The sequence below is a fragment of the Pelodiscus sinensis genome, chromosome 22 (assembly GCF_049634645.1).
Source record: "Pelodiscus sinensis isolate JC-2024 chromosome 22, ASM4963464v1, whole genome shotgun sequence".
Taxonomy (NCBI): Eukaryota; Metazoa; Chordata; order Testudines; family Trionychidae; genus Pelodiscus; species Pelodiscus sinensis.
This window is the reverse complement of record NC_134732.1, coordinates 4469-31848: the sequence shown is the minus strand read 5'-3', so window position 1 is coordinate 31848 and position 27380 is coordinate 4469. Positions and strand designations below refer to the sequence as shown.

The 27380-nt window shown below is 52.0% G+C and overlaps 1 protein-coding gene across 1 annotated transcript; it reads left to right on the top strand.

Moving 5' to 3' along the window:
- The first annotated feature begins 928 nt into the window (after positions 1-928).
- On the top strand, positions 929-12404 carry LOC102450917 (lipocalin-like). The gene is made up of 7 exons (XM_006134762.4): positions 929-1197; positions 3002-3141; positions 5711-5787; positions 8211-8324; positions 8739-8840; positions 11505-11530; positions 12241-12404. Exons 1-6 carry the CDS (start codon positions 1099-1101, stop codon positions 11528-11530), a joined length of 558 nt encoding a protein of 185 aa, XP_006134824.1. The 5' UTR covers positions 929-1098; the 3' UTR covers positions 12241-12404.
- Positions 12405-27380: the final 14976 nt, after the last annotated feature.

Genomic DNA, 27380 nt, shown 5'->3' with positions numbered 1-27380 from the left:
GAGCTGCACCATGCCAAAATCTACCCTCTTTGTGCCCAAAACAGCTTATAGAGGCTAGCCAAGGCTCTGAGGGGCCACCTGCTGCAGAGTTGGCCTGTACATGCTGACTCAGGCTCACAGGGCTGTTTGATTGTGGTGTTGATGTTTGGGCTCTGGCTGAAGCTCAGTCTCTAGGACCCTGCAAGGTGGGGGCTCCTGTTTGCTCTTGAACATTTGCATTGCAGTGAAACAGCCTAGGCTTGCCAATGTCTAATTGTGGAAAACCAAACACCCTAGCCCCTTTCCTGAGGCCCCACCCCTGGTCACTGCATTCCTTCTCCCTTGGTGGCTCGTTCTCCCCCCACCCTCACTGTTACTGGTGTTGTGGGGGGACGCATGAAAAGGTGAGGGCTCCAGGAGGGGGGTGTGGGCTCTGGGGTAGGGCTAGAAATGAGGGAATCAGAGCACAAGAGGTGGCTGCAGATTGAGGCAGGGGTTTCCGGTATAGGTACCAGGTGGTGAGGGAATCAGGCTTGGGGTGCAGGCTCTGTTGTGGGGCTGGAGCTCTGGGTTTGGGGGAGCTTAGAGCTGGGGCAAGGGGTTGTGGCTCGGGGTTGGCATGTGGTTTTACATCACGTGGCTCCCAGTCAGCAGCACAGTAAGGCCAAGGCTGAACTGGACAGCTGGCAGTTTGTACTAAGATCTACTGTTTCTGCTGTAAAAACTTAAAAAACAACCAATAGTCTAGCAGCGCCGTAAAGACTAACAAAACATGTAGCTGGTGTCATGAGCTTGTGTGAGTACAACCCACTTCTTCAGATGTTTCTGCTGTGAGCGTCCACAGCAGGGAGCAGTTTGTGGGTGCCCAGCCCCCAGCCTGACCTTTGCATTGCAGAGCCTGCTCTCTGGCTCATTTCCTCTTGCATAACCCAGCTCAGCAGGGGAGAGATGAGGGCTGGCATTTGCTAGTGTTATGTTTTCCCACCTGGGGATATCAGCTGCCTGCCAATAAATAGGGGGCTCAGCCGTGGCTCCTGCTCATACACAGCTTGCCTCTCTTCTTGAGCTCTGCAGTGAGCTTAGCTTGGAAGGGCTACAGGGGAGGAAAGAGACAGAAGCATGCAAGCTGTGCTGCTCAGCCTTCTAGGGCTGGCCCTGCTCCGTGCTCTCCATGGACAGGAGGAAGTCCCTGTGCAACCTGACTTTCAGCTGGAGAAGGTAATCTGGCCCATCTTGTGTGTGCCCACTGCCAGAGGACTGGCTCCCTTCTTTCTCTTTGCAGATTCTCAAAGGGGTAGCTGTATTAGTCTGTAACTTTAAAAAGTAGTAGTCCTGTAGCACCTAAGAGATTTCCAAAAATATATAGAATTATGAGCAAAACCCACTGCTCTGAAGAAGGGGGTATTGCCCACAAAAGCTCGTGATATATATATATATATATATATTTGTTGGGCTTTGAGGTGCTCCAGGACTGCTTGTGGCTCTCTTTGCAGAGGCAGGGATGGATCTTGATCCTGATTAGGGTGGTCAGGTTGAAAAGGGAGGGTATTTTTTAAGACCAGGCTCTTAGGAGGAATCCATAAAGATTAGGCATTTCTTACTGATGTGTTGAGACTGTTCATATTTCTACTAGTGATCACCAAACTTGTCAATTGTGCTCCTCCTTACCTGGTTAGTGCCCCTCTGAGTTAGTGAGGTTGGGAGATGGGGACCAATCCTCCTGGGGTAGAGGGATGAGTGGAGCAGGATAGAGTAGTGGGACCTGCACTGTGGGGGCTGGGGAAGTGACAGGGACATGATGGGGGAGGCAGAGCCACACTTTGGGGTGAGGAGGTGACGGGCAGGATGAGGGATGCGGATCTGCACTGTGGGGTAGGGAGATGACAGGGACAGGATGGGGAGCTGCACTGTGGGGTAGGGATGTGATAGTGTAAATGATAAACTGATGAGCCTAGACTCATTAGTTAACCTTCATAGTTACATGCAGCCCCCTCCCCTCTGGGGGGGGGGGGGAAGACAGTGCTTGCAGGGAGTCAGCTTTTTAAGCAGCTATACACCTTCACATTTCCTGAATACATGCATGTTAACATCTCTACTGTGGGGTTGAAGAGGTGACAGAGGAAGGATGGGGGATGTGGAGCTATACTGTGGGGTGGGGAGGTGACAGGGCAGGATGAAGAATGAGGCGGCAGAAAATAGGAGCCCCCAGTGCCTCCCCCGTGGGAGCCATCTCTGAGTGCTGCTCCAGCAGCAGCTGCTCTTCTTGCCTCTGCTGGCAGAGTCCAATTAGTGTGGGTAACTGGTTGTGTATGGAGGGGGCTGGAGTGGAACTGGAACTGGAGGCAGAGTGGGACTGGGTGATACTCCCTTACTGGTCACCAGCAGGCTGCCTGGATCAGCTGTGCTTCACAGATGTTTTTCTTCATCCCCCTAAAGAGGGGTGTGTCTCTCAGTTGAGGAATGAGTGTTGGACTGAGGTCAGACCCCTCCCACTGCAATGCATTGGCCAGCCCCTAGCTGTGCAGGGATAAAGAATTATGGCCAGTGGGTGTGTTGTTCCAAACAATCAGCCAATAGAAAGGCTCTCACACCTTCTTCTGAAGCTGTTGTCCTGGTTAGAGCTTGCTGTGCCCAGTTTGGTCCTGGGACAGGACCCAGGGCTTGCTGTGTGCAGGTCTGGCCCAAGGCCCAGTGCTGGCTGCACCCAGGTCCTGCCTGGAGCTTGCTCCAAGGTCACTGCATGCAGACCTGGCCTGGGGCAGAGCCTGAGGCTCTCTGTGCCCATATTAGGCCTGTGCTGTCAGTGCCAGGGGCTTGCTGTGCCCAGCTTGGTCCCAGGGCAGGGCCCTAGGTTTGCTATGCCAAGGTCAGTTCTGGGGCCGGACCAGGAACTTGTGTGCAAGTTAGGGCTACTCAGGCAGTGCCCAGGGCACAACACACCCATGTTGGGGCCACTCTAGCAGTGCTTGGGGCTCACTGCACCACTCTGGCAGTGCCCATGGTGACTGGAGGTTGTGTGCAGTTCACAGGGAAGTGGTACAGCATCGGCCTGGCCTCCAGCTCCAGGTGGTTCAAGGAGAAGAAGCAGGTGCTGAGGATGTGCACCACGGTCATCATGCCCTCAGCAGACGGAAACCTGGATATCACCTCCACCTACCCCAAGTAAGGCAGTCGCTGTCACTGGCAGCACTGCCTGTCTGAGGGAGAAGGATACTCACCGTCCCTACTTCACAAAGGCTCGTCCTGCACCCTTCCCAGGGCCCTGATGGCTGTGGGGAGGAACCCTCACAAGGGACACTCCTGACTCCTTCCCCACACCAATCACAGAAAGATCCTAAGTGGGCTTGAGGTCCTGGCCTCATCGTGACATGGACAGCGGGTTCTGGTGCTCCTTGCCTGTGGGTTTGGGCAGTGGCAAAGGTGCGGGGAGATAGGTACAAGCTGCCTTCTCCTTGTTCCACACTGGGACTTGGGTTCATGGAATGCAGCAACTCCTAGCACCTCTGGGGTGCAAGTGCCCCAAACAAGGGGAAACCAGGCTACCTTGAGATGACCAGACTCTGTGGGATCTGGCTGCCTGTGGCTCAGCCCTCTTGGAACCTCTGGGCAGGGCCGTAAAAAGAGTGAGGCGAATGAGGCACTTGCCTCAGGCGCATAGCTGAGGGGGTGCAGAGAAGACCGCTACCATGCTTTCTTTGCTCGTGCCTCACGCCATGTCAGCACCCCTACCCATGCTGAGGACGGTCTTGCCTCAGGTGCCAAATTAGCTAGTTACAACTCTGCTTCTGGAATGTCAGTCACAGTCTAGACCTGCCCAAGCAGCAAGCCCCAGACAGGTGTCCTTAGAGAGCATGGCTACCCCTTCCTGGTACACGGAGAGCTGCCAGGCATGCAGCCTGTCCCTGCCATGAGAAGCAAGGGGTGGGTTTCCCTGGAATACCCTGCCTCTGATAGTCCCAGCTCTGGGATTCCCACTGGCTCTCCACCCCACTGCTCCTCTCAACAATGGGTCCTGGCTTAGCCCAGTAGGCTGTTTCAACTACTGTGTGTGGGAGCTGCTGCCCACAGAGGGTGTAGTGGGTTAGATAGAAAGCTGTCCTGTAGAGTCCTGAAGAACACTTCGACCTTCCACCCAAAGATCTCAAAGCACACTGAAGCCAATTAGCTCCCACAGCTGTGAAGTCAGACAGGGTCAACCTATTTCACAGATGAGGGAAACTGAGGCACAGAGACAGGATGGGACAAGTTATACAGTGAGTCAGTGTCAGAGCTGGCAATTGGTCACAGAAGTCCTGATTCCTTGATTTTTTTTCTATCCCTGCCATGTGATAGGGATGTCCGGTGGTGGGATGGCTTCCTAGCTCTCTGGAGGGTGCTGTAGGAGCCAGTAACAGGGACAGTAAGGGCTGATGTGACTCTGCCTGCTTGGGTGGGGGATGGGTGACATCCAACATGGAGACTTGGTCTAGATCTCCGTCTGCTGGCAAAGAGTCTTGGTATCCAGCAGCGAGGGTTGGGGTTCAAGCACAGTACTTCTGCCAGAGCAGAGCTGATCTTAGTGAGCTGGTGTCTGAACAGATTCCTGGACTAGTGCTGGAGAGTCCTGACTTGGGCTCTTGTGTAAGGATGTGAAAGAGCAGTAGAGTAGTCAACTACCCGATAAACCCTTATCGGGTAGCACTATCGACTACTCGATCACCCCTGCCTCCCCCCCCCCCCCCCCCCGGCTGCTCTGTGCTTCTAAAGGGACAGAGGAGCCAGCCTGCAAAGATGATGGCTCAATCTCTGCTCTCCCATTGAGTCTCAGGACAACCCTCCCCGTGCTGCCACTCTGCTTTCTTAAAGGGACAGAGCAGCCGGTCCCGTCAGTCTCAGCACAAGCCTCCCTCCTGCTGCTCTGCATTATTAGGGACAAGGGAGTCTGCATGCAAAGACACTGGCTCAGTCCCAGTTGCCCACCTGTAGCACCCGAGCCTGACAGCCAAGGGAAGTCCCCTCTGCTACACCTGCAAAGGAGCATTCCATTCCATGTAGCCCCAGCTGGGCTGGCGGGGGGCTGAGAGAGACTGGAAGTGAGAGCTGCAGCTGTGCTAAGGTAGCAGGTAGAGGTCGGTCCACCTCAATTTAGCCCATAGGGGAGGCCTGGGAGACAAAGGCTACGTCTACACTGGCAGCTTCTTGTGCAAAAACTCTTCCAGAAGAGAACGTCTACGCTGGCATGTGCTTTTGTGCAAGAGCATCCATGCCAGTGTAGACGCTCTCTTGCGCAAGAACGCTCTGATGGCCATTTTAACGATAGGGCTTCTTGCGCAATAAATTCATATTGCCTGTCTCCACTGGCCTCTTGCGCAAGAACAGTTTGGAGAAATTGTTGCCAGTGACTGTAGGGGGCCCACGCACACTCTCTCTTCAAGGTACTGACTGTCCCTACCTTCCACTGAAGCCAGTAGGAGTTGAAGGCTTAGGTGCCAGAGTGCAGGAGACACCCATGTCTCTCCCAAGTCCTGGGGCTCCTCTGCCTTGTGCTAGTGGCAGCATGGAATCCAGAGGCGCTCCAAGGCTGAGATGAGACCAGGCGCACATGTAAGGAGCAGGAAGAAAGCCCAGCCAGGCATCAGGCACTGCCCACCAGCTGGATCCCCCTCCAACTGCTGGGGACAATGGGTATGTTGGGGCCCTGCCACAGGCCGGTAACCTTCTTGTTCTCTGTCTTTCTCACACGCTGACCCAGGCTTGATAAATGTGAGAAGAGGAACAGTCTTTTCATCAAGACAGACCAGCCAGGTCGATTCAGCTATACCAGCCCACGTGAGTGCATGCATTTATAAAAAGGGAAATAAGAACAACCCAGGAAACTACAGACCAGTTAGTTTAACTTCTGTGCCAGGGAAGATAATGGAGCAAGTTAATTAAGGAAATCATCTGTAAACACTTGGAAGATGGCAAGGTGATGGGGAACAGCCAGCCTGGATTTGTAAAGAACAAATCATGTCAAACCAATCTGATAGCTTTCTTTGATAGGATAACGAGTCTTGTGGATAAGGGAGAAGCGGTGGATGTGGTATACCTAGACTTTAGTAAGGCGTTTGATATGGTCTCGCATGATATTCTTATCAATAAACTAGGCAAATACAACTTAGATGGGGCTACTATAAGGTGAGTGCATAACTGGCTGGATAACAGTACTCAGAGTATTTATTAATGGTTCACAATCTTGCTGAAAAGGTATACCAAGTGGGGTTCCGCAGGGGTCTGTTTTGAGACGGGCTCTGTTCAACATCTTCATCAACGATTTAGATATTGGCATAGAAAGTATGCTTATTAAGTTTACAGATGATACCAAACTGGGAGGAGTTGCAACTGCTCTGGAGGACAGGGTCACAATTCAAAATGATCTGGACAAAGTGGAGAAATGGTCAGAGGTAAACAGGATGAGGTTTAATAAAGAGAAATGCAAAGTGCTCCACTTAGGAAGGAACAATCAGTTTCACACATACAGACTGGGAAGCGACTGTCTAGGAAGGAGTATGGCAGAAAAGGACCTACCGGTTATAGTGGACCACAAGCTGAATGAGTCAGCAGTGTGATGCTGTTGCAAAAAAAGCAAACATGATTCTGGGATGCATTAACAGGTGTGTTGTGAGCAAGACACGAGAAGTCATTCTTCTGCTCTCCTCTGCGCTGGTTAGGCCTCAGTTGGAGTATTGTGTCCAGTTCTGGGCACCGCATTTCAAGAAAGATGTGGAGAAATTGGAGAGGGTCCAGAGAAGAGCAACAAGAATGATTAAAGGTCTAGAGAACATGACCTATGAAGGAAGGCTGAAAGAATTGGGTTTGTTTAGTTTAGTTAGCCGTCTTCAGGTATCTGAAAGGGTGTCATAAGGAGGAGGGAGAAAATTTGTTCATCTTGGCCTCTGGGGATAGAACAAGAAGCAATGGGCTTAAACTGCAGCAAGGGAGGTTTAGGCTGGACATTAGGAAAAAGTTCCTAACTGTCAGGGTAGTCAAACACTGAAATAAATTGCCCAGGGAGGCTGTGGAATCTCCATCTCTGGAGATATTTAAGAGCAGGTTAGATAAATGTCTATCAGGGATGGTCTAGACAGTATTTGGTCCTGCCATGAGGGCAGGGGACTGGACTTGATGACCACTTGAGGTCCCTTCTAGTCCTAGTATTCTATGATTTGCAGCATTGGCTCCATTGCAGCATCCTATCCTGCCATGGCACACAGCCCTCTGGGCAGTGCCAAGCAGCTGAGAACAGGACAGTTGGCCTCTTTATCGGGAGTCATTAGATAAATAAATCCAGCGCTTTCTTCTGAGAGGCACCTTCCAGCTCCAGGCCAGCCCAAAGGGGAGCAGATTTAGCACAAGGATTAAGTGCTGTTAGCACTTAACTGTGCAAGAAAAGAGATTGAGGAGCTGCTGGCTGAAATCTCAGCTTGGCAAGGCTCCTGTGCTGGGTGTCCGAATGCCATTGCCAAGGCAGAGGGCACCAGAATGAATCCAGGGCTGGATTCCTGTTCTCTCTGAACTGGACTCTGCCATGGCCTGACTCAGGGTATGAGCGCTGAGAAGTCAGTGGGAGCTGGGGGGTGCAGGGCACTTTGGCTAATCGGAGCCCCAAGTTTGTCATCTCGGCAGTTTTCTGAAGTGGCTTTGACAAGTAACCAGGCCACTATCTACAAGTCACCACTGAGGAACCCCTCCTCTGTTCTGTCTGAACATTTGGCAGAGTGATTGGAGAATTTGAATTGGCTGAGCAAGGGGCACCTAACTCTCCTCTTAGGAGGTCAAATTGGAGCTCTAGAGCCAAATCTTGCTTGGTGCATGCAAAATCATACTGCAGATGGGGTGCCATTCTGAAGAGCTCACTACATTGCTCCAGCCAGTGGCCAACCACATGCTCTTCAAAATGGTGCCGCCAGTCCAATACTGGACAAAATGACAGGCAGTTTTTTCTTGGTACCAGATGGGGGACAAACCACCCGACGAGAGGAATGTTGGGTTCAGAATCGGGGCATGGCCTACCTACCAGCTGGCATAAATCAGCTCTACTCCACTGGAGTCCTTGCCTGTTTATACCAGCTGAGGGGCAGCAGGGTTGGGTGGAGGAGCCCCACTCAGCTGGGGGTATCAGGCCTTGGGGGGAGGGGGCCCCCACTCCACATATGCGCTAGTATCTCTGCCTGCTCATCTTTACCCTGCACCTTTGTCCATGCATCCTGCAGGTTCGGGTAGCCAGCATGACATCCGTGTGGTGGAGACCAACTACAACGAGTATGCCCTGCTGCATACCAAGATGCTCAAGGGCACCGACTCCTTCACCATGGTGACTCTCTATGGTATATGGCACCTGGATCTGAGGCCCATGGTGGCACTTCTGCCCTGCACATTGGAGAACTCTGCTGGCAGACACTTAGGCTCCCTTGTGGCCCTCTGTCCCCCACCCCATCTGAGAGACAGTGCTCACACTCCACATGTCCCTGCTTTGAATTTCAGTAGGATTTGTCTAGAGGGAGTGGGGGCTCATCCCTCTGCGGAACCAGAGGCTCTGCCCTGAGCCCAGTGGCAGGGCAGTAGCTCTTGTGTTACTGGCTGAGGCAAGGCTGGTTGTGATGCACAGAAAGGGTTTGCTGGCAAGGCTGATGGACACAGACTCTGTTAGCCTATGGCTAACACAGGCTGTCATGGAAGGGGCTGATTATAGTGGGAGGGACTCCCTCTCATCTGGAGGTTTTTTTCTTCCCTGGCTGCAGGCAGAACTAAGGAACTGAACCCTGAATTGCTTGAGAAGTTCTCCCAGTTCTCCATGGTGCAGGGGCTCCCAGAGGATGCTATTCTCCTCCTGCCAAAAACTGGTAAGAACAAGCTGTAAGTAAACAAGGCAAGAGATAAGAGTGGGAGAACATGAGGGTTAGGGTGCACTTGGCAAGCCTCTGTGTAATACAAGCTGCTTCCAGCTGTGTTCCTAACCCAGCCTTTTCCTATTTAGGTACCTCAATCTGGCCATATAAGTCCAAAGAGAGGCTCCTAGAATTGCCCCCATGGTCTTGATTGGAAATGGAGGGAGCTCAATGCCCCTGAACCTCCATGGCACTGTGAACCTCCCTTTAATTACCCATTAACTCCAGCCCTGATGGATGCTGTGTCCACTGTTCTGAATCGGAGGGAAAACTGCAGATCTGCTTGAGAGCATTGGCCGTGCACCATGAGTGGAAGGAGAGTGAGTTGTGCACCTATGGCCAGGCCATGCTCCCAGCTTGCCTGAGCAATGAAAACTCACTGCTTGTGCAAGGTTAGGACTGAATGTGAAGGGATGTTGCAGGGGCTAAGGCCACAAGCTCTGCCAAGGGGATGACTTACGCTTTGGACTACTGCTGCTCTCGCTGACCGTGGTACAGAGCCAGGGGAGTAAGTAGCTGTGTCCTGGGAGACTGCAGGGTTCAGCTCTTTCCAAACCCTCCACTGAATGATGACTCTTCTGGGTCTGAGTTTAGCCTCCCTGCAGTGGGAAGGAGGCCAGGCTCAGGAATCTGGGCCAAAGGTAGCACCACTGTTTCCTCACTGCCAGCAAGTCTGGCAGTCAGGGCCGGATTAAGGGGCGGGCCATGCAGATGACTCTGGTGGCTGCGTGGGGCATGGCAGGAGCTGCTGCCCAGGCCGTGGAGTGCCCCCTCCGCCCGGGCGAGAGCGTTCCTGCCTGGGGCGCCAGAATGGCTCCGGCCAGCACTGCTGGCAGCCCCCAGTCCCTGTTCCATGGGAGCTCAGCTCACTGAATACGTTGGAAGCAGATGAGATGGACAAGGGAGGGATTTTCCTAGAGCACGTGGCCACCTGCACTTGCCCCAGGACAACAGACAAATCTTGCTAACCCTCTCTCAGGTTACCTGTGTCACACTGGTGCAGTCAAAGGGGCAACTTGTGAGAGGACAACACTCCGGGGCTACGTCTACACTTTGAATAAGTAGGAATAAGATCCTCCGGAAAAGGGCGCTTTTTCCGGAGGATCGGGGCCAGTGTAGACGCTCTTTTCCGGCTTTTCTAAAAGCCGGAAAAAAGCGGCGGACATTTTTATTTAAATACCGTGGGGGAGATTTAAATCCCCCGCGGATTTCCCTATTACGACCTCTGAAATTAACATGCCCCTTCCGGAAAAGGGGCCAGTATAGACGAGCCCCTGGACTGGGATCTCAAGGGGAGGTCACCCAGTTTACCCTTCCATTGCAGGCTTGGTACTTGGCATGGCACACTGGTTCCTGGCCCACTCCCAACAAGTTGAGCTGAATAGATGTTCACTTCCCATCTTCTATTCCAGGGTCTCAGACCAACAGTTCATATGCTGGGGCTATGGGCTAAACCCATCCCAAGAAGGAGCCTAGCCAATGGAGGCCTCTGGATGGAAATAAAGTCTGCAGCTGTTGAGGGCTGGTCAGGCTTAGTGCCCCAAACAGAGGGGGGATGAGAACTGCACTCAAGTGAGGGAAGGTCAGGAGCCTGGAACTGGGAGGGAATGGTGGGGGGGACCACTGGCTGTACTGGGATGGAGCTCAGGACAGGCACACTCATGTATGCTCCCCAGGCTGAGAACGAACCTGCACGGGGGACATGGCCATGAGGACCAGCCTGTGTGAAACAGTCCTGCCTTAAAAACCCATCAGCTCCCTAGGTCTTTTCCCAATAGCCTTTCTATGGCACTGCCTAGGCTTCAGATCATCGGCCACTCTGCTATAACTTTGAGCCCAAGCTGCCATAGGCTTGAGGAATGGGATAGCGGTGACCTCTAGTCACCAAATAAGTGTAAAGGAGCAAACCCATTGGGAAGGAGGCAGGCCATGCCCTGCTCCCTGGACCTAGCCCAGCAATGCCCTGGACTAATGGGAGTGGCTCAGGGGGAAGCAAAGTGTGGGAAAACTGCAAAGCATCCTGCAGTAGCAAAACACAGCAACACCCCTGCTAGCCCCTCTGTCATTGTCCCTCCATCCTGACCCCTGCTATTCCAGCCCTGCCCCATGCACAGCTCTGCTGTCATGATCTGCAGCCCTTTGCTATTCCAATCCTGCATTGAACAGTGACCTTTAATTGTGCTTGTGTCTTTTTAATGGGAACAGAAGAGGCTCCAGCATACCTTTAAACAAATGCCAGCTGCTTGCTACACCCACTGACAGCTGGTCCTTGACAGCAGGAAATGCTGTTAGACTGGCTTTCTCTGCTCTCATAGCCCTTTTGTGGGGGCTGTGGAGAAGGCTTTCTGCCCCACAACTCACCTGAGGGATGTAGGTAACCAGGTAGCCCCACACCAGCTCAGGTCAGTGAAACTGGATCAGCATTAAGCAGCAGCAAAGAAGAGAAAAGGAACTACACACCTTGCTGGGCTTTCCTGCACTTTGCTTATAGCCCAGAGAAGAACTAAGCAGCTCTCATGCTGGGTCCCCACCCCTCACCCCCCAAAATGGTTCTGACTACTAGTTCTTCCAAAAGGCAGGTGCCTATGTCAGCTGATTTCTGTATGTATCTCTCCCCAGACAAATGCATGACGGATGCTGCATAGGTGAGTAGGATTGCTTTGCAAGGGGTTGTGGCTTCTCTTCCACTGCTGCAATCTGGAGAGCACAACAGAGGTGGTTATACAGAGTGTGAGGTTTTTTTTTGTTTTTTATTTTTCAAGAGAGGAAGCACATGCCATTCCCAGCCTCTTTCAGGATTTGTCTACCTTAATATTGAAACATAAAATTAAGCTTGACCTGCTCTCCTAGATTTTTTTTTTTTTTTCCTGAGGACTGCTCAGCCCTCCTCCTAAATCCTCTCTCTAGAGAGAGGTGTATACCGCCCTTATTTCCAGGTGAAGTAATTAATTGCTTACCTCCAAGTTAGGAGAACCTATTTAAGCCTTTCCCAGCAAGAGCAGCATCTTCTTCCAGGGTGGGAAGTGTTAAATGCCTTGTAAATCACAGCTGGCAATGTTTATTTGCCTTCGCCCAAACGGGAGCTCTCAAATATCTGACCCCTCATTAAAGGATGTGTGGGATCCCTGGTGGCAGAGATGGGACTGGGATGTAATGAACAGAAAGGGGTTCAGAGCTGCTGGACACTGACAGACCCTCTGGGTCTTTCTGGTTCTGTCATCTCCCAGGGCCTCCCTAAGTCCTGGAGTGGGCTAAGCAACTATGGGAAAGGCAGCTGGCTATCCTACAGGTCTGGGGATAAACATTGGGAAGGTCACTGATGTCTAAGCAGCATTTCCTTTCTCCTCCCTCCCAGGCAGAGGCTGTAAGACACCATTCTAGGTTTTCTTCAGAGAAAGTGACATGCTGACTGACCAGCCAGGTCCTCCCCAAATAGCTGTAGTAGTCTCACGCCCTTCTGGGCTAATGCTTCTGTGTATAACAACTCCTCTCAAGTAAAATTGAAATGTAAAACACCAACCTGTTTCTCACTTGCTTCCTCATGGAACTCTCCTGCCTGGTGGAGCCAGCATCAGCAGCACGAGTTCAATGTCTAGAGCAGGGGTGGGCAAAAGGGCCTCCGGGCCAAATGTGGAGGTGGATCTGGCCCACAGAGGCCCTGCTGCTCACCCACCCCCAAGCCAATTGGGGCCTGTGGGTGCAGGAGCGCGCCCAATCTGCTCTGCCCTGAGAGCAGCACGTGGCAATTCCAGGCGTCATGTACTGCTTGCAGGGCAGGGGCAGAGCGGAGAAGGCTTTGCATGCTCTCCTGCCCCCAGGCCAATCAGGCAGCACTTCAAAGCACAGTGTGCTCCTGGCACTCCCCCCACCCAGGCCCTGATTGGCCTGGGGGTGAGGGAGCATGCCAAGCCTCTTCCATGGCATGGGTGCCTAGTGGGAAGACAGGCAAAGGGGCTTCCCCACTCCCAGACCAATCATGGTCTGGGGGTGGGGTAGCCATGCCCCTTCCTGTTTAGGCCCTGCCTCTTCTGGGGTGACCTGGGGCTACTTCAAAAATTATTGCTCACCCCTGGTCTAGAGGCTCCTTTCCCTTAATTCAACACAGAACTAGCTCAAGCTTCCACCCAGTAACCTGGGATCCTTACACACGGCTCCTGGGCACCTCTGAGAGGCAGTATTTCTGCACTCACAAACACAGAATCTGAGTGTCAAAAAGAAACTTCATGGTGTTAATTTGGGAAAACACAAACAGGGTTCATAAACATAACCCTTGAGTAAAAGACCCACCCCAAGGAGACTGTACAGTGTCCTTCCCCCCTCAGGTTCTTAAGTTCAGCGACCCAAAAGTCCCTTTCATGTGCCTAACCCTTCTCTGCAACCCACTTGGTCAGTGCAGACCTGTGTTAGTTATTGAGCTCCCAGCCTGGGGGATGCAGCTGTGGTCATAGAACATTGTATATGGAATAATAGTGAACTGGGTTTTGCTCACCAGAGCCCTGGGTCTGAGGCCGAGTCATGTTCAAAGGGCTGGCTTGAGCTGGCAGTTTAGCTACAAGGTGCAATTAATTTCCACTCTAATCTAATCCTTCTCCCTGAGGAATGAGGAGAGTACTGTATTTTGCAAGCCCCCCTCCCTGCAAGCTAGTCTCATAGATGGTAGCAGCTGGCAGTAGAGCTTGTGATGTTGTAACTCTGGTAAGCATTCACAGGCCCCTTTGGGAGCCTGTTCCAGCTCCTGCTTGTTGTAGGCACTCAGGCTTCATCTACACTGCTGGTTTTGCTGGCAGTGAGTATGCAAATAAGGTGCAGATTAGCATATCACTTTGCCTCCTTTGCATAATTATGCACACTTTTTTGGGGGGAAAAAGTAGTGTGGATGGGGTTTTTTAGGGCAAAACCCCCATTTTCCGCAAGATCCTTATGCCTCTCCCAGATCTTGCAGAAAATGGGGGTTTTGCGGGAAAAAAAACAAGTCCAAACTACTTTTTTCCTCAAAAACTCTTTGAGCAAAAAGTTGTTCATAAATTATGCAAATGAGGCATGGCACTATGATAATCTGCACCTCATTTGCATAGACATAGCTTCAGATAGTCCCCAGTCCAAACCTTGGTGTGGTAGCCAAGAAGGCAAACACCAGCACAGCACCTGCCTCGGCAGCCTTATTTACAGGGCTAAACTGACCTATTGCTAATGTTTCTACCACTGGATGGATTTGAATCTGGGTCCTCTGGAGTTTAATATAGGAACCTCTGTAGCTTGAGCTATAAAGCTAGCTGGCTCACAGCTTAGGCTGTAGAGCTCCCTTGTTCTTATCTCTCACTATAAGTGGTCTAAGTGCCACTACATGGGACAGTGAGCCATGCTAGGTGTGTGTTACACTAACACTGTGTCTCCTGATGGGGCACTGAAAATGGTTTGAGTGCATCCTGCACAACCCTCTTCCATCACCCAGCCAACACAAGCCCATTCTCTTGCAGACAGCACTTTTGAGGGACTCCGAGGCCACCACTTCCCTGAGGGAAACCCAGCAGAGATAGGGTAGCTCTGACAAAGCTGAACAAGTGGCCCTGCACAGGGCAGGGAGCCAGACAATCAGATCATCCTTAGCCTTGGCCTGTCCTCAGAGCCTCCTGTGTCCATAATAGATGCTGAGTTACACTCATGAATGCCAGCATGTTGGACATTTCAGTACTCTTGGGCTCATCACCAAGGTGTTGGTGTGCCTCACAATCTTGCATGGATTTTTCTTCCCTATACCTTTGGGAGGCAGGACTGTGTTTTCCTCACTGAAGAAGCCTTCCCTCCACAATTGCAGCACTGCTGTGGAAATATGGATGTGGGGTTTCAAATACTCTCAGCTTGGACATGCCTCTTGTTTCTTTAACTGAATGAGAGGTGAGCCATACATCCTATTCACAGAAGCCAAATGGACAGTGAGGTGAGGGGGTGACCCGTCAGCATTGGGCCCTGATGCCACAGAAAATTCAGTGCCCAAGGTCACAGTATTGGAGTGTACAGGGGACAACATGGGCTGCTAATCAGGACACCTGGAGCTAATTAAGAATCAGCTAGTTCTGGTTAAAAAGACTTCCCTTCAGCTAGCTCAGTGTGTAAGGAGCTGGAGTAAGACAATCATAGAGCTGGAAGAGACCTCAGAAGGTGTGACGGCGCGTTGGGGGTCCCCCGTCTCCTGCACCCCGAAATGGCACAAACAGACTGCACCAGCCGGTGGAATAGAGGAAGTTTATTGCCTCTCCAGGATACAGCACAGCACAGATGTAGTCTGGTCACAGAGCTGGGCTAGGATGCCTCAGGCCCCCTTGAGATGGGGGGAGACTGGGCCCCTAAATTCCAGCCCCTCTCCCTAGGCTGTCTCCTCCATGCTCCCAGACAGCAACTAACCCACACTCTTCCAGCTCTGTCCCCCAGCCAGGGCAGCATTCCATCTTCCTTTGTTCCTCTCCATGGGGGGTGTCTGGTTCAACAGGTTTGGCGTTACCTTTGCATAATGAGGTTTTCCCTGCTGGGTCTTGCTCCAGACAGCAGAGGTCACCACAGCCCAGCAAGTACCCCCACTACGTCACAGAAGGTCATCAAGTCCAGCCCCCTGCCCATGGCAAGACCAATCCCAACAAATCAACCCAGCCAGGGCTTTGTCAAGTGAAGACTTAAAAACCTCTAGGGATGGAGATTCCACCACCACTTCCCTAGGTAACCCATTCCAGTACTTCATCATGCTCCTAGGGAAATAGTTTTTCCTAATATCCAACCTAGACCTCCCCCACTGTAACTGGAGACCATTGCTCGTTGTTCTGCCACCTGTCACTACTGTGAACAGCCTTTCTCCATCCTCTTTGGAACCTCCCTTCAGGAAGTTGAAGGCTGCTATCAAATCCCCCCTCACTCTTCGCTTCTGCAGACTAAAGAAACCCAACTCCCTCAGTCTCTCCTCATAGGTCAGGTGCTCCAGCCCCCTAATCATTTTGGTTGCCCTCCGCTGGACCCTCTCCAATGCGTCCACATCCTTTCTGTAGTGGGGGGCCCAGAACTGGACACAATACTCCAGGCCTATGTCTACACTGGCATGATTTTCCGAAAATGCTTTTAACAGAAAAGTTTCCGTTAAAAGCATTTTCGGAAAAGCACGTCTAGATTGGCAGGATGCTTTTCCGAAAAAGCACTTTTTGCGGAAAAGCGTCTGTGGCCAATCTAGACGTGGTTTTCCGCAAAAAAGCCATTTTCGTGATCAGGGCTTTTTTGCGGAAAACAGTACTTTTGGCCCTACACTGGCCCTTTTGTGCAAAAGTCTTTCAGAAAAAGACTTTTGCCCGAACGGGACCAGCACAGTATTTCCGGAAAAGCACTGACGATCTTACATGAGATCATCAGTGCTTTTCCGGAAATTCAAGTGGCCAGTGTAGACAGATGGCAAGTTTTTCCGCAAAAGCAGATGATTTTCCACAGCCCAGATGTGGCCTCACCAGAGCCGAGTAAAGGGGAATAATCACTTCTCTAGATCTGCTGGCAATGCTCCACCTAATGCACCCTAATATGCCATTAGCCGCCTTAGCTACAAGGGCACACTGTTGACCCATGTCCAGCTTCTCATCCACTGTAATCTCCAGGTCCTTTTCTGCAGAACTGCTACTTAGCCAGTCGGTCCCCAGCCTGTAACAATGCTTGGGATTCTTCCATCCCAAGGGCAGGACTCTACAATTGTCCTTGTTGAATCTCCTCAGATTTCTTTTGGCCCAATCCTCTAATCTGTCTAGGTCACTCTGGACCCTATCCCTGCCCTCCAGCGCATTTACCTCTCACCCTATCTTGGCGTCATCTGCAAACTTGCTGAGGGTGCAATCCATCCCCTCATCCAAGTCATTAATAAAGACGTTGAACAAAACCGGTCCTCGAACCGATCCTTGGGGCACTCTGCTAAAAACTGACTGCCAACCTGACATCAAGCCGCTGATCACTACCCATTGGGTCCAACATTCTAGCCCGCTTTCTATCCATCTTACTGTCCATTTATCCAATCCATACTCCCTTAACTTTCTGGCAAGAATATTGTGAAAGACCGTATGAAAAGCTTCGCTACAGTCAAGGTATATCACATCAACTGACTTTCCCATATCCACAGAGCCAGCTACCTCATCATAGAAGCTAATCAGATTGGTCAGGCATGACTTGCCCTTGGTGAATCCATGTTGACTATTCCTGATCACTTTTTCTTCTTCCAAGTGCTTCAAAATGGATTCCTTGAGAATCCCCTCCATGATTTTTCCAGGGACTGAGGTAAGGCTGACTGGTCTATAGTTCCCTGGATTGTCCTTCTTCTCTTGTTTAAATCATAGAATCACAGAACTGAAAGATACCTCAGAAGGTCATCAAGTCCAGCCCCCTGCTCTAGGCAGGACCAATCCCAACTAAATCAACCCGGCCAGGGCTTTGTCAAGCTGAGACTTAAACACCTCTAGGGATGGAGACTCCACTACTTCCCTAGGTAACCCATTCCAGTACTTCACCACCGTCCTAGTGAAATAGTTTTTCCTAATATCCAACCTGGACCTCTCCCACCACAACTTGAGACCATTGCTCCTTGTTCTGCCATCTGTCACTACTGAGAACAGCCTCTCTCCATCCTCTTCGGAACCTCCCTTCAGGAAGTTGAAGGCTGTTATCAAATCCCCCCTCACTCTTCTCTTCTGCAGACTAAACAGACCCAACTCCCTCAGCCTCTCCTCATAAGTCATATGCTCCAGCCTCCTAATCATTTTGGTTGCCCTCCGCTGGACCCTCTCCAATGCGTCCACATCCTTTTTGTAGTGGGGGGCCCAGAATTGGACACAATACTCCAGATGTGGCCTCACCAGAGCTGAATAAAGAAGAATAATCACATCTCTGGATCTGCTGGCAATGCTCCTAATACAACCTAATATGCCATTAGCCTTCTTGGCTACAAGGGCACACTGTTGACTCATATCCAGCTTCTCATCCACTATAACCCCCAGGTCCTTTTCTGCAGAACTACTACTTAACTGGTTGGTTCCCAGCTTGTAACTATGCTTGGGATTCTTCCGTCCCAAGTGCAGGACTCTACACTTGTCCTTGTGGAACCTCATCAGATTTCTTGTGGCCCAATCCTCCAATTTGTCTAAGTCACTCTGGACCCTATCTCTGCCCTTAAGCGTATCTACCTCTCCCTCTAGCTTAATGTCATCCGCCAACTTGCTGAGGGTGCAATCCATCCCCGCATCCAGGTCATTAATAAAGATATTGAACAAAACTGGTCCTAGAACTGAACCTTGGGGCACTCTGCTAGAAACCGACTGCCATCCTGACATCGAGCCGTTGATCACTACCTGCTGGGCCCGGCCTTCTAGCCATCTTTCTATCCATCTTACCGTCCATTTATCCAATCCACATTCCCTTAAATTGCTGGCAAGAATATTGTGGGAGACCGTATCAAAAGCCTTGCTAAAGTCAAGGTATATCACATCCACTGACTTTCCCACGTCCACCGAGCCAGTTACCTCATCAAAGAAGCTAATCAGATTGCTCAGGCACAACTTTCCCTTTGTGAATCCATGCTGACTATTCCTAATCACTTTCCTCTCTTCCAAGTGCCTCAAAATGGATTCCTTAAGGATCCCTTTCATGATTTTTCCAGGAACCAAGGTAAGACTGACCGGCCTACAGTTCCCTGAATCATCCTTCTTCCCTTTTGTGAAGATGGGCACTGCATTTGCCTTTTTCCAATCATCTGGGATGTCTCCCGATCTCCACGACTTTTCAAAGATAATAGCCAAAGGCTCCTCAATGACATTTGCCAACTCCCTCAGTACCCTCGGATGCATTAAGTCCGGACTCATGGATTTGTGTACGTTTAGCTTTTCTAAATAGTTCCTAACCTGTTCTTTACCCACCACGGGCTGTCCATCTTCATCCCATCTTGCGTCACTTAGCGCAGAAGTCCAGGAGCCGACCTTGTCCGTGAATACAGAGGCAAAGAAAGCATTGAGTACTTCAGCTTTCCTCACATCATCTGTCACTAGGTTACCTCTTTCATCCATTAGGGTGACCCTCTCTGATCACCTTCTTCTTGTTAACATGCCTGTAGAAACCTTTCTTGTTATCCTTCACATCCTTAGCCAGTCGCAATTCCATTTGCGCTTTCGCCTTCCTGATAGCCCCCCGGCATTCTTGAGTTATACATTTAAACCTCTCCCTGGTCATTTGTCAAGTTTCCACTTTTTGTAAGCTTCCTTTTTGTGCTTAAGTTCCCCTGTAAGCCAATCCGGTCTCCTACCATGTTTGCTTCTCTTGCTACGTGTCGGGATGGTTTCTTTCTGTGCCTTCAATAAGGCTTCTTTAAAATACTGCCAGCTGTCCTGGACTCCTTTCCGCTTCATGTTAGCATCCCAGGGGATTCTGCCCATCAGATCTCTGAGGGAGTCAAAATCTGCTTTTTTGAAGTCCAAGGTGTGTATTTTACTACTCTCTTTTCTTCCTTTGGTCAGGATCCTGAAATCTACCATCTCATGATCACTGCTTCCCAGCTTGTCATCCACCTCCACTTCCCCTATTAGTTCCTCCCTGTTTGTGAGCAGAAGGTCAAGCTGCGCACAGCCCCTGGTTGGATCCTTCAGCACTTGTGTCAAGAAGTTATCCCCAACATTCTCCAAAAACTTCCTGGATTGCCTGTGTACTGCCGTATTGGTTTCCCAACAGATGTCAGGGTGATTAAAGTCCCCTACGAGAACCAGGGCCTGCGATCTAGAAGCTTCGCTCAGTTGTCTGAAGAAAGCCTCATCTACCTCATCCACCTGATTCGGTGGCCTGTAGCAGACACCAACCACAACATCACTGCTGTTGTTTGCTCCTTTAAACTTAACCCATAGACTCTCAACAGGTTTTTCTCCCTCTTTATACTGGAGTTCAGAGCAATCATAGTGCTTTCTTACATATAGTGCAACTCCTTCTCCTTTTCTCCCCTGCCTGTTCTTCCTGAACAGTCTATACCCTTCCATGACAGCGCTCCAGTCATGTGAGTCATCCCACCAAGTCTCTGTTATCCCAATTAAATCATATTTCTTGGTCTGGGCCAGGGCCTCCAGTTCTTCCTGTTTGTTGCCCAGGCTTCTTGCATTAGTGTACAAACACTTCAGGTAACCAGTTGATCGCCCTATCTTCTCCATTCGAAACAGGGGTCCTCCTTTCTTGCTCTTTCCTCTCTGCATTTCTTCTGGGTATCCGACTTTCCCACTCCCCTCAGGGTTTTGGTCACCGTCCCCCGACAAACCTAGTTTAAAGCCCTCCTCACTAGGTTTGCAAGCCTGCCTGCGAAGATACTCCTTCCTCTCTTCGTTAGGTGGATCCCATCTCTTCCTAACAATCCTTGTGCCTGGAACAGAGTCCCATGGTCGAAGAAACCAAAGCCCTCTCTGCGACACCACCTGCGCAACCACGCATTGACGTCCTCAATTCGACGATCCCTGCCCAGTCCTTTCCCTTCAACAGGGAGGATGAACGAGAACACCACTTGCACTCCGAATTCTTGGATCCTTCTTCCCAGGGCTACATAATCCGCAGTAACCCGCTCAAGGTCATTCTTGGTCGTATCATTAGTTCTCACGTGGAGAAGCAGGAAGGGGTTTGGAAGCGATCCGAAGCAGGAAGCAGGAAGCGATCCGAAGGTTTGATCAGCTTGGTAAGCCTCTCAGTGACATCCTGAATGCGAGCTCCCGGTAGGCAGCACATCTCTCGAGATTCCAGGTCTGGACGGCAGAGGGATGGCTCAGTCCCTCTTAGGAGGGAGACCACGACCACGACCACCACCGTCCTGTTTGCAAGCTCCTTGGTCGCTTGCCCGCTGCATTATAAAGCCCTGGAGTGCCTGAAAGTCCTGCTCCCTACCAAGGCTCAGCCAATCAGCAGAGGCTTCTAGAATTCAAACTTTAATTAGAAGCCAACAGTTTCCACCTGCCAATCACAGCACCTACCAATCATAACCAATCACAGCACAAACTCCATCAAGGGGAGGGGAAGGGCAAAAGGAAAAAAAAAAAAACCTCACAAACACAGGGGAAAAAAACAAACAAACAAACAAAACCAAAAAAAGAACACACAACAACCCTCACTCACAAAAACAAGCTCAGCACACAGCAAGAAAGCCCCAATAACAACACACACTTCCCTCAAGAGTCCTGTATCTGCTTCTCCTTTACCTGGAGAACTCCCTCTCTAAACTCCCTGTTAGCACTCACCTGTTTGCACAAAGATGGGCACTACATTTGCCTTTTTCCAATCATCCGGGATCTCTCCTGATCTCCATGAGTTTTCAAAGATAATGGCCAAAGGCACTGCAATGACATTTACCAACTCCCTCAGAACCCTCGGATGCATTAAATCCAGAACCATGGATTTGTGTATGTCTAGCTTTTCTAAATAGTTCCTTACCTGTTTTTTCCCCATCAAGGGCTATCCATCTCCTTCCCATACTGCGATGCCTAGTGCAGTAGTCTGGGGGCTGACCTTGTCTGTGAAGACAGAGGCAAAGAAAGCATTGAGTACTTCAGCTTTTCCCACATCATCTGTCACTAGGGCCGTGTCCAGACTCAGGGGTTTTTTCGGGAAAAGTAGCCTTTTCCCAAAAAAACTTCCCCTGCGTCCAGACTCAAGCCGCGTTCTTTCGAAATTATTTCGAAAGAACGCGGCTTTTCTTTCGATGGCGGTAAACCTCGTTTCACGAGGAAGAACGCCTTCCTTCGAAAGTTCCTCTTTCGAAGGAAGGCGTTCTTCAATGTAAAGAGGCCATCTTCGAAAGAGAGCATCCAGACTCGCTGGGTGCTCTCTTTCAAAAAAGCGGATTTCCTCTATCGAAAGATCCGCCTGCTGTCTAGACGCGATCTTTCAAAAGAGGCTCTTTCAAAAGATGCTTTCGAAAGAGCCTCTTTCGAAAGAAGCCTGCAGTCTAGACATAGCCTAGGTTACCTCCCTTATCCAGTTAGGGTCCCACACCCTCTCTGATCACTCTCTTATTGCTAACATGCCTGTAGAAACCTTTCTTGTTACCTTTCACATCCCTTGCTAGCTGCAATTCCAGTTGTGCTTTCGCCTTCCTGATAACTCCCCTGCATTCTCGAGCAATATATTTATACTCCTCACTAGTAGTCATCTGTCCAAGATTCCACTTCTTGTAAGCTTCCTTTTTGTCTTTAAGCTCACCAAGGATTTCCCCGGTAAGCCAATCTGGTTGCCTACCATATTTGTTTTTCTTACTGCACATTGGGATGGTTTCTTCCTGTGCCTTCAATAAGGCTTCTTTAAAATACTGCCAGCTCTCCTGGATTCCTTTCCCCTTTATGTAAGCATCCCAGGGAATCCTGCCCATCAGTTCTCTGAGGGAGTCAAAGTCTGCTTTTCTGAAGTCCAGGGTGTGTATTGTGCTATTCTTCTTTCTTCCTTTGGTCAGGATCCTTAAATCTACCATCTCATGATGATCACTGCTTCCCAGGTTGTCATCCACCTCTACTTCTCCTACTAGTTCCTCCCTGTTTGTGAGCAGCAGGTCAAGCTACGCATGGCCCTGGTTGGTTCCTTCAGCACTTGTACCAAGAAGTTATCCCCAACATTCTCCAAAAACTTCCTGGATTGTCTGTGTACTGCTGTATTGGTCTCCCAACAGATGTCAGGGTGATTAAAGTCCCCCATGAGAACCAGGGCCTGTGATCTGGAAGCTTCTCTCAGTTGTCAGAAGAAAGCCTCGTCTATCTCATCCATCTGATCCGGTGGTCTATAGTAGACACCAGCCACAACATCACCCCTGTTGCTTCCACCTCTAAACTTAATCCATAGACTCTCAACAGGCCTTTCTCCCTCTATATACTGGAGCTGTGAGCAATCATACTGCTCTCTTACATACAATGCAACTCCTCCTTTTCTCCCCAGCCTGTTCTTCCTGAACAGTTTATATCCTTCCACGACAGTGCTTCAGTCATGCGTGTCATCCCACCAAGTCTCTGTTATTCCAATCAAGATGCTACAGAAGGACTGGGAGGTACAAACACTATCAGATACCAGGAGAGAAGTCTTGTGGTAAGGATAAAGAAGGTGCTAGAGAGGAGTTGTGGGGAGGTGGCCCAGGAATCACAGTTATCACATTGTTGGTTCAGGAGACATTGCAGACAGCTGCTATTTACGGGGTCCCTGGGCTGGAACTAGAACAGAGGGTGGACCTGGGATCTCCCCATTTTGCCTACTTGCCATGGGGCAGTTGACCTGGTCAATGAGACATATGAGAGGGGAAGGACTACTTTGGAAAGGGGTCTGGCCGGTTCCTGAATCACTTGGAGGGATAGCAGAGAGGATGAGGATTGGTCTCCTCCCTTTTTCCCCATCCTAGCCAATGATGAGTATGGCTAAATCAATGACAAGTTTGTGCCCCTGGAGATGACATCTAAACCGAGGGCTGCCATGAGCCTCTGAGGTGAGCAGCCTGCCCAAAAGCACAGGACCTGCCATGGCAGAGAAGGAGCTTTGTCACATTCTGTAATAAGCAAACTTTATATGTCTGTTAGGGCTAATACAGGCTAAACAGTGGAGAGCTCTTGCTTATGCCTGGAAAACCTAACTTCGAGAGTCCAAGTGGCACAGACACACTGTTTCTCCTTATCTGGGATTTTTATTCCCTTTTTCTCTTCTCTGAACTTTCAGTTCTGCTGCTGGGAGAAAGTCACTTGCATTTTCCTCTTCCCTGGGGGTGGAATTGGGGCAGTAAATCAACAGTCTTTTGTCCTCTAATGTTCTATAATAGTAGCTCTCCTGTCTGGTGATTTGCATTGCTATAGAGGCTTATACCACAAATGGTCAAATATTACGTTACACTATGCAATACAAGGCTACGTCTAGATTGCATCCCTTTTTCGTAAAAGGGATGCAAATTAGACGTATCGCAATTGCTAATAAAGCATGCATTTAAATCTCCCCCAGATTTAACTACAGACAATCCAGGATTGTCGGTTCGTTCGTAAGTCGGACCCCACAGAGTTACACGCGACCTCGCTATTCGTAAGCACAGATCGCGTTCGTAACTCAGGGTCCGCTGTTTATGACAGCTTCGGTCGTAACTGCGAATGGTCATAAGTCAATCCAGAATGTCCTTGACTAGGTCTCTCCCTTATTTCTCCTTTTCTGGGAACGTTGCCGCCTTCTGTACCATTTTGTCTCCTTTTCTTCCACACAGTCCTTTCTCTCAAAGTTGTAAACAAGTCCATAATCCTCCAGGGCCCTGACTCGAACCTTAGTATGGCCTGTCTTCAGCTCACTTACTGTTAATTCAGTCATGCCAATCATTCACACTAGCCATGATTCGTGACAAGCACCCCATAAGCATTGGATCAGCCTGCTGCCCCACCTCTGTGCTGCTACCTCTGATACAGAGGAAGCAGTATGGTGGGAGGAGGCAGGCAGGAGCTGCTATGCATGAGCACTGTGTGTGGTGGCTTCATGGACCCACCTGTCAATCCCCTTGCTGCCTCTTATATAGGGAGAGCTTGAGCGTTGGATTGTGTTGCTTCCAGGGGACAGATCCGTTGGGGCATCTCTTAGCCTCCCCAGGCTGCCTGTTGCGAAGGGATCGTGGTGTAATAGGCTCTCCCTGTAAACTCTGGGGCGTCTGTCGGCCTGTTGGCTGCCCGCCCCGAAGGGATCCCAATCCTAGCGGTAAAGACACGGACGTTAAACTCTTCAGAGCGCCCTCACCTAGACTGCCCACTGCGACGGGGCCTTGTGTCTCAGCAGTTGAAGACTCGGGTGTAACACACACGCACTGGCCTGACCATCGGAGTGTGCAGAGAGGGGGTGTGACAGTCAGATGGTGCCATGGCAGCGCATTCCTGCATGTGAGCATTTGGCGCAGTGTGTGGCTTTTGCATGGGCATGTGTGCATGATGTGTTCCAGTCAGACGGTGTCCTGGCAGCAGTGCCAGGTGGATACTTGGGTCCCACTCCTGGAGAGCAACACCCCTCACCTCCCCAGCTGGAGCCTGCAATGGCCCAGACAGTCTGAGAGGGGAAGAGCTGGGCAGGACAGGGACTCGGGCTCAGGGCCCCACCCGTGACTGCAGCGGGAGCTGGCAGACACTGAGACGGACACGTGCCCTCTCGGGGGGGGGGCCTCGTTTTGACATTTCACACATGGGAACCCCACTCTGTCTCCCATGATGCACTGACGCGGGCGGGGGGGATTGTAACTCCTGTGGCGCGTTCTGGCATGAGGCAGGAGCTGTGTGTCTCGCATCCCTCACAGGGCAACAAACAGCAGTCACGTGGGCGCTGTGAGCTCTCACAATGTAGTGTCATGCCAACACATGTGGCGCGGTGGACACCCGCGCGCCGTCCCACAGACCGGAAGTGACGTTTGCTTGGTCCACAGCCTGACAGCAACCGACTGGGAACCGTTACCGGAAGGTGTCCAGGTACGAGTGCTCAGCTGGTGCCAGGTCAGCAAGTGGTAGGCAGGAGACACGGGGCTAGGTGGGATGGGTTCAGACATGGGGTACCTGTCTGGGGCAGAGACTGGGGCCAGGAGTTTCCTGCAGCAGTGCAGCCAGTGTAGCCCACCAGCTCCCGTGGTATGCGGGGCAGAGGAGGGACAGCAGAGACCGTAACTGAGCAACTATGGAGGCTGGAACCGCTCCGACAAGGCACCGCTCTGCTTATGTTGCCGGGTGTCCGGTTTTGAACTGGATGGTCCAATATTTCAGCTTTTTCTTCGGGAAACAAATTGAGAAAATAGAAATGTCGGGTACTTTCTAAATCAGATGGAATGCACATTGTGACGTCATGTCAGGCGTGTCCGGTATTTGTGGTGAAACCATCTGGCAGCCCCGGCTCTGCTCCTTGCTTGGGGGGGGCGCCCTGCCTCTGGGGCAGGTCCTGACGTCACAGGGAGCGTGTTCCCCAGGAAATCCCACCCTAGGCGCAGGAGAAGCAACGCAGTGCATGCCGGGAGACGGGAGAGAGCCTCCACCAGCCACTGTGGGCCCGTGGCACCATAGGAGCAGTAGGGTCTGGACTGGACTGCGCCACCCGGCCCCGAGGGAGCGGCGGCGGGGTCAGAGCGTGACGCTGCCCCGCCCGGATCTCAGCCCTTGGGCGCCCGAGTGTGCACCCCGCCCGGCCGGGCCGCTCCCCTGTAGCTCCGCCCCCAGCACCCCGCCCGGCCGGGCCGCTCCCCTGTAGCTCCGCCCCCAGCGCTGAGCCCCGCCCAGCCGGGCCGCTCCCCTGTAGCTCCGCCCCCAGCGCTGAGCCCCGCCCAGCCGGGCCGCTCCCCTGTAGCTCCGCCCCCAGCGCTGAGCCCCGCCCGGCCGGGCCGCTCCCCTGTAGCTCCGCCCCCAGCGCTGAGCCCCGCCCGGCCGGGCCGCTCCCCTGTAGCTCCGCCCCCAGCGCTGAGCCCCGCCCGGCCGGGCCGCTCCCCTGTAGCTCCGCCCCCAGCGCTGAGCCCCGCCCGGCCCGGCCGCTCCCCTGTAGCTCCGCCCCCAGCGCTGAGCCCCGCCCGGCCCGGCCGCTCCCCTGTAGCTCCGCCCCCAGCGCTGCGCCCCGCCCGGCCGGGCCGCTCCCCTGTAGCTCCGCCCCCAGCGCTGAGCCCCGCCCGGCCGCTCCCCTGTAGCTCCGCCCCCAGCGCTGAGCCCCGCCCGGCCGGGCCGCTCCCCTGTAGCTCCGCCCCCAGCGCTGCGCCCGCTGCCTCGTGGCCCGGCTTGGTGCGAAGCTGCCGCTGCCGGCTACGAACAGCAGCGCACTGCTAGTGACGTCATTGCCCTGGCGCGGGGCATGCAAAGATGGAACGCGGAGAACATTCTATCCGCTCCCGTCAGGCTGGCGCACTGAATGGCCCGGCGAGTGACACGTGGGTTTGTGTCGCACTCAAACAGGTCCAGGCTCCGTCATTAATGGCAGGGGCGGGGCCTGATCTGGGGGCGGGGCCACTGACTGGCAGGAACTCAGCTGGGACACAGAAGTGAGCAGCAGAAAACTCGGCGTCTCCGGAAAATCCTCGCGCGGCCCCTCTGGGCTTGTGAACGGGACGCAGCAGAGGAAGCCGCCCCCCTCCCCCCACCCGCCTCACGCTCCCCGCTGCACTTTCGAAGGCAACAGCAGCATCAGCCTGTCCCGCTGCCAGTCCCTGCACAAGCCGGCTGGGAAATCTGGTGTGTGGGGGGGAAGGGGGGAGGGGTTGGCGCGCGGTCTCCTCTCCCGAGGGGGGCGGGACATCAGCTGCGGACGCTGCAGTCCCTGAGACAAGAGCCGCGCCCAGCTACGCTACGTGCTCCGTATCCATCGGTGCACTTCTGATACTGATAAGAACATAAGAATGGCTATACTGGGTCAGACCAAAGGGCCATCTAGCCCAGTAGCCTGTCTGCCAACAGTGGCCAGTGCCAGGTGCCCCAGAGGGGGTGGACCGAAGACAATGATCAAGCGATTTGTCTCCTGCCA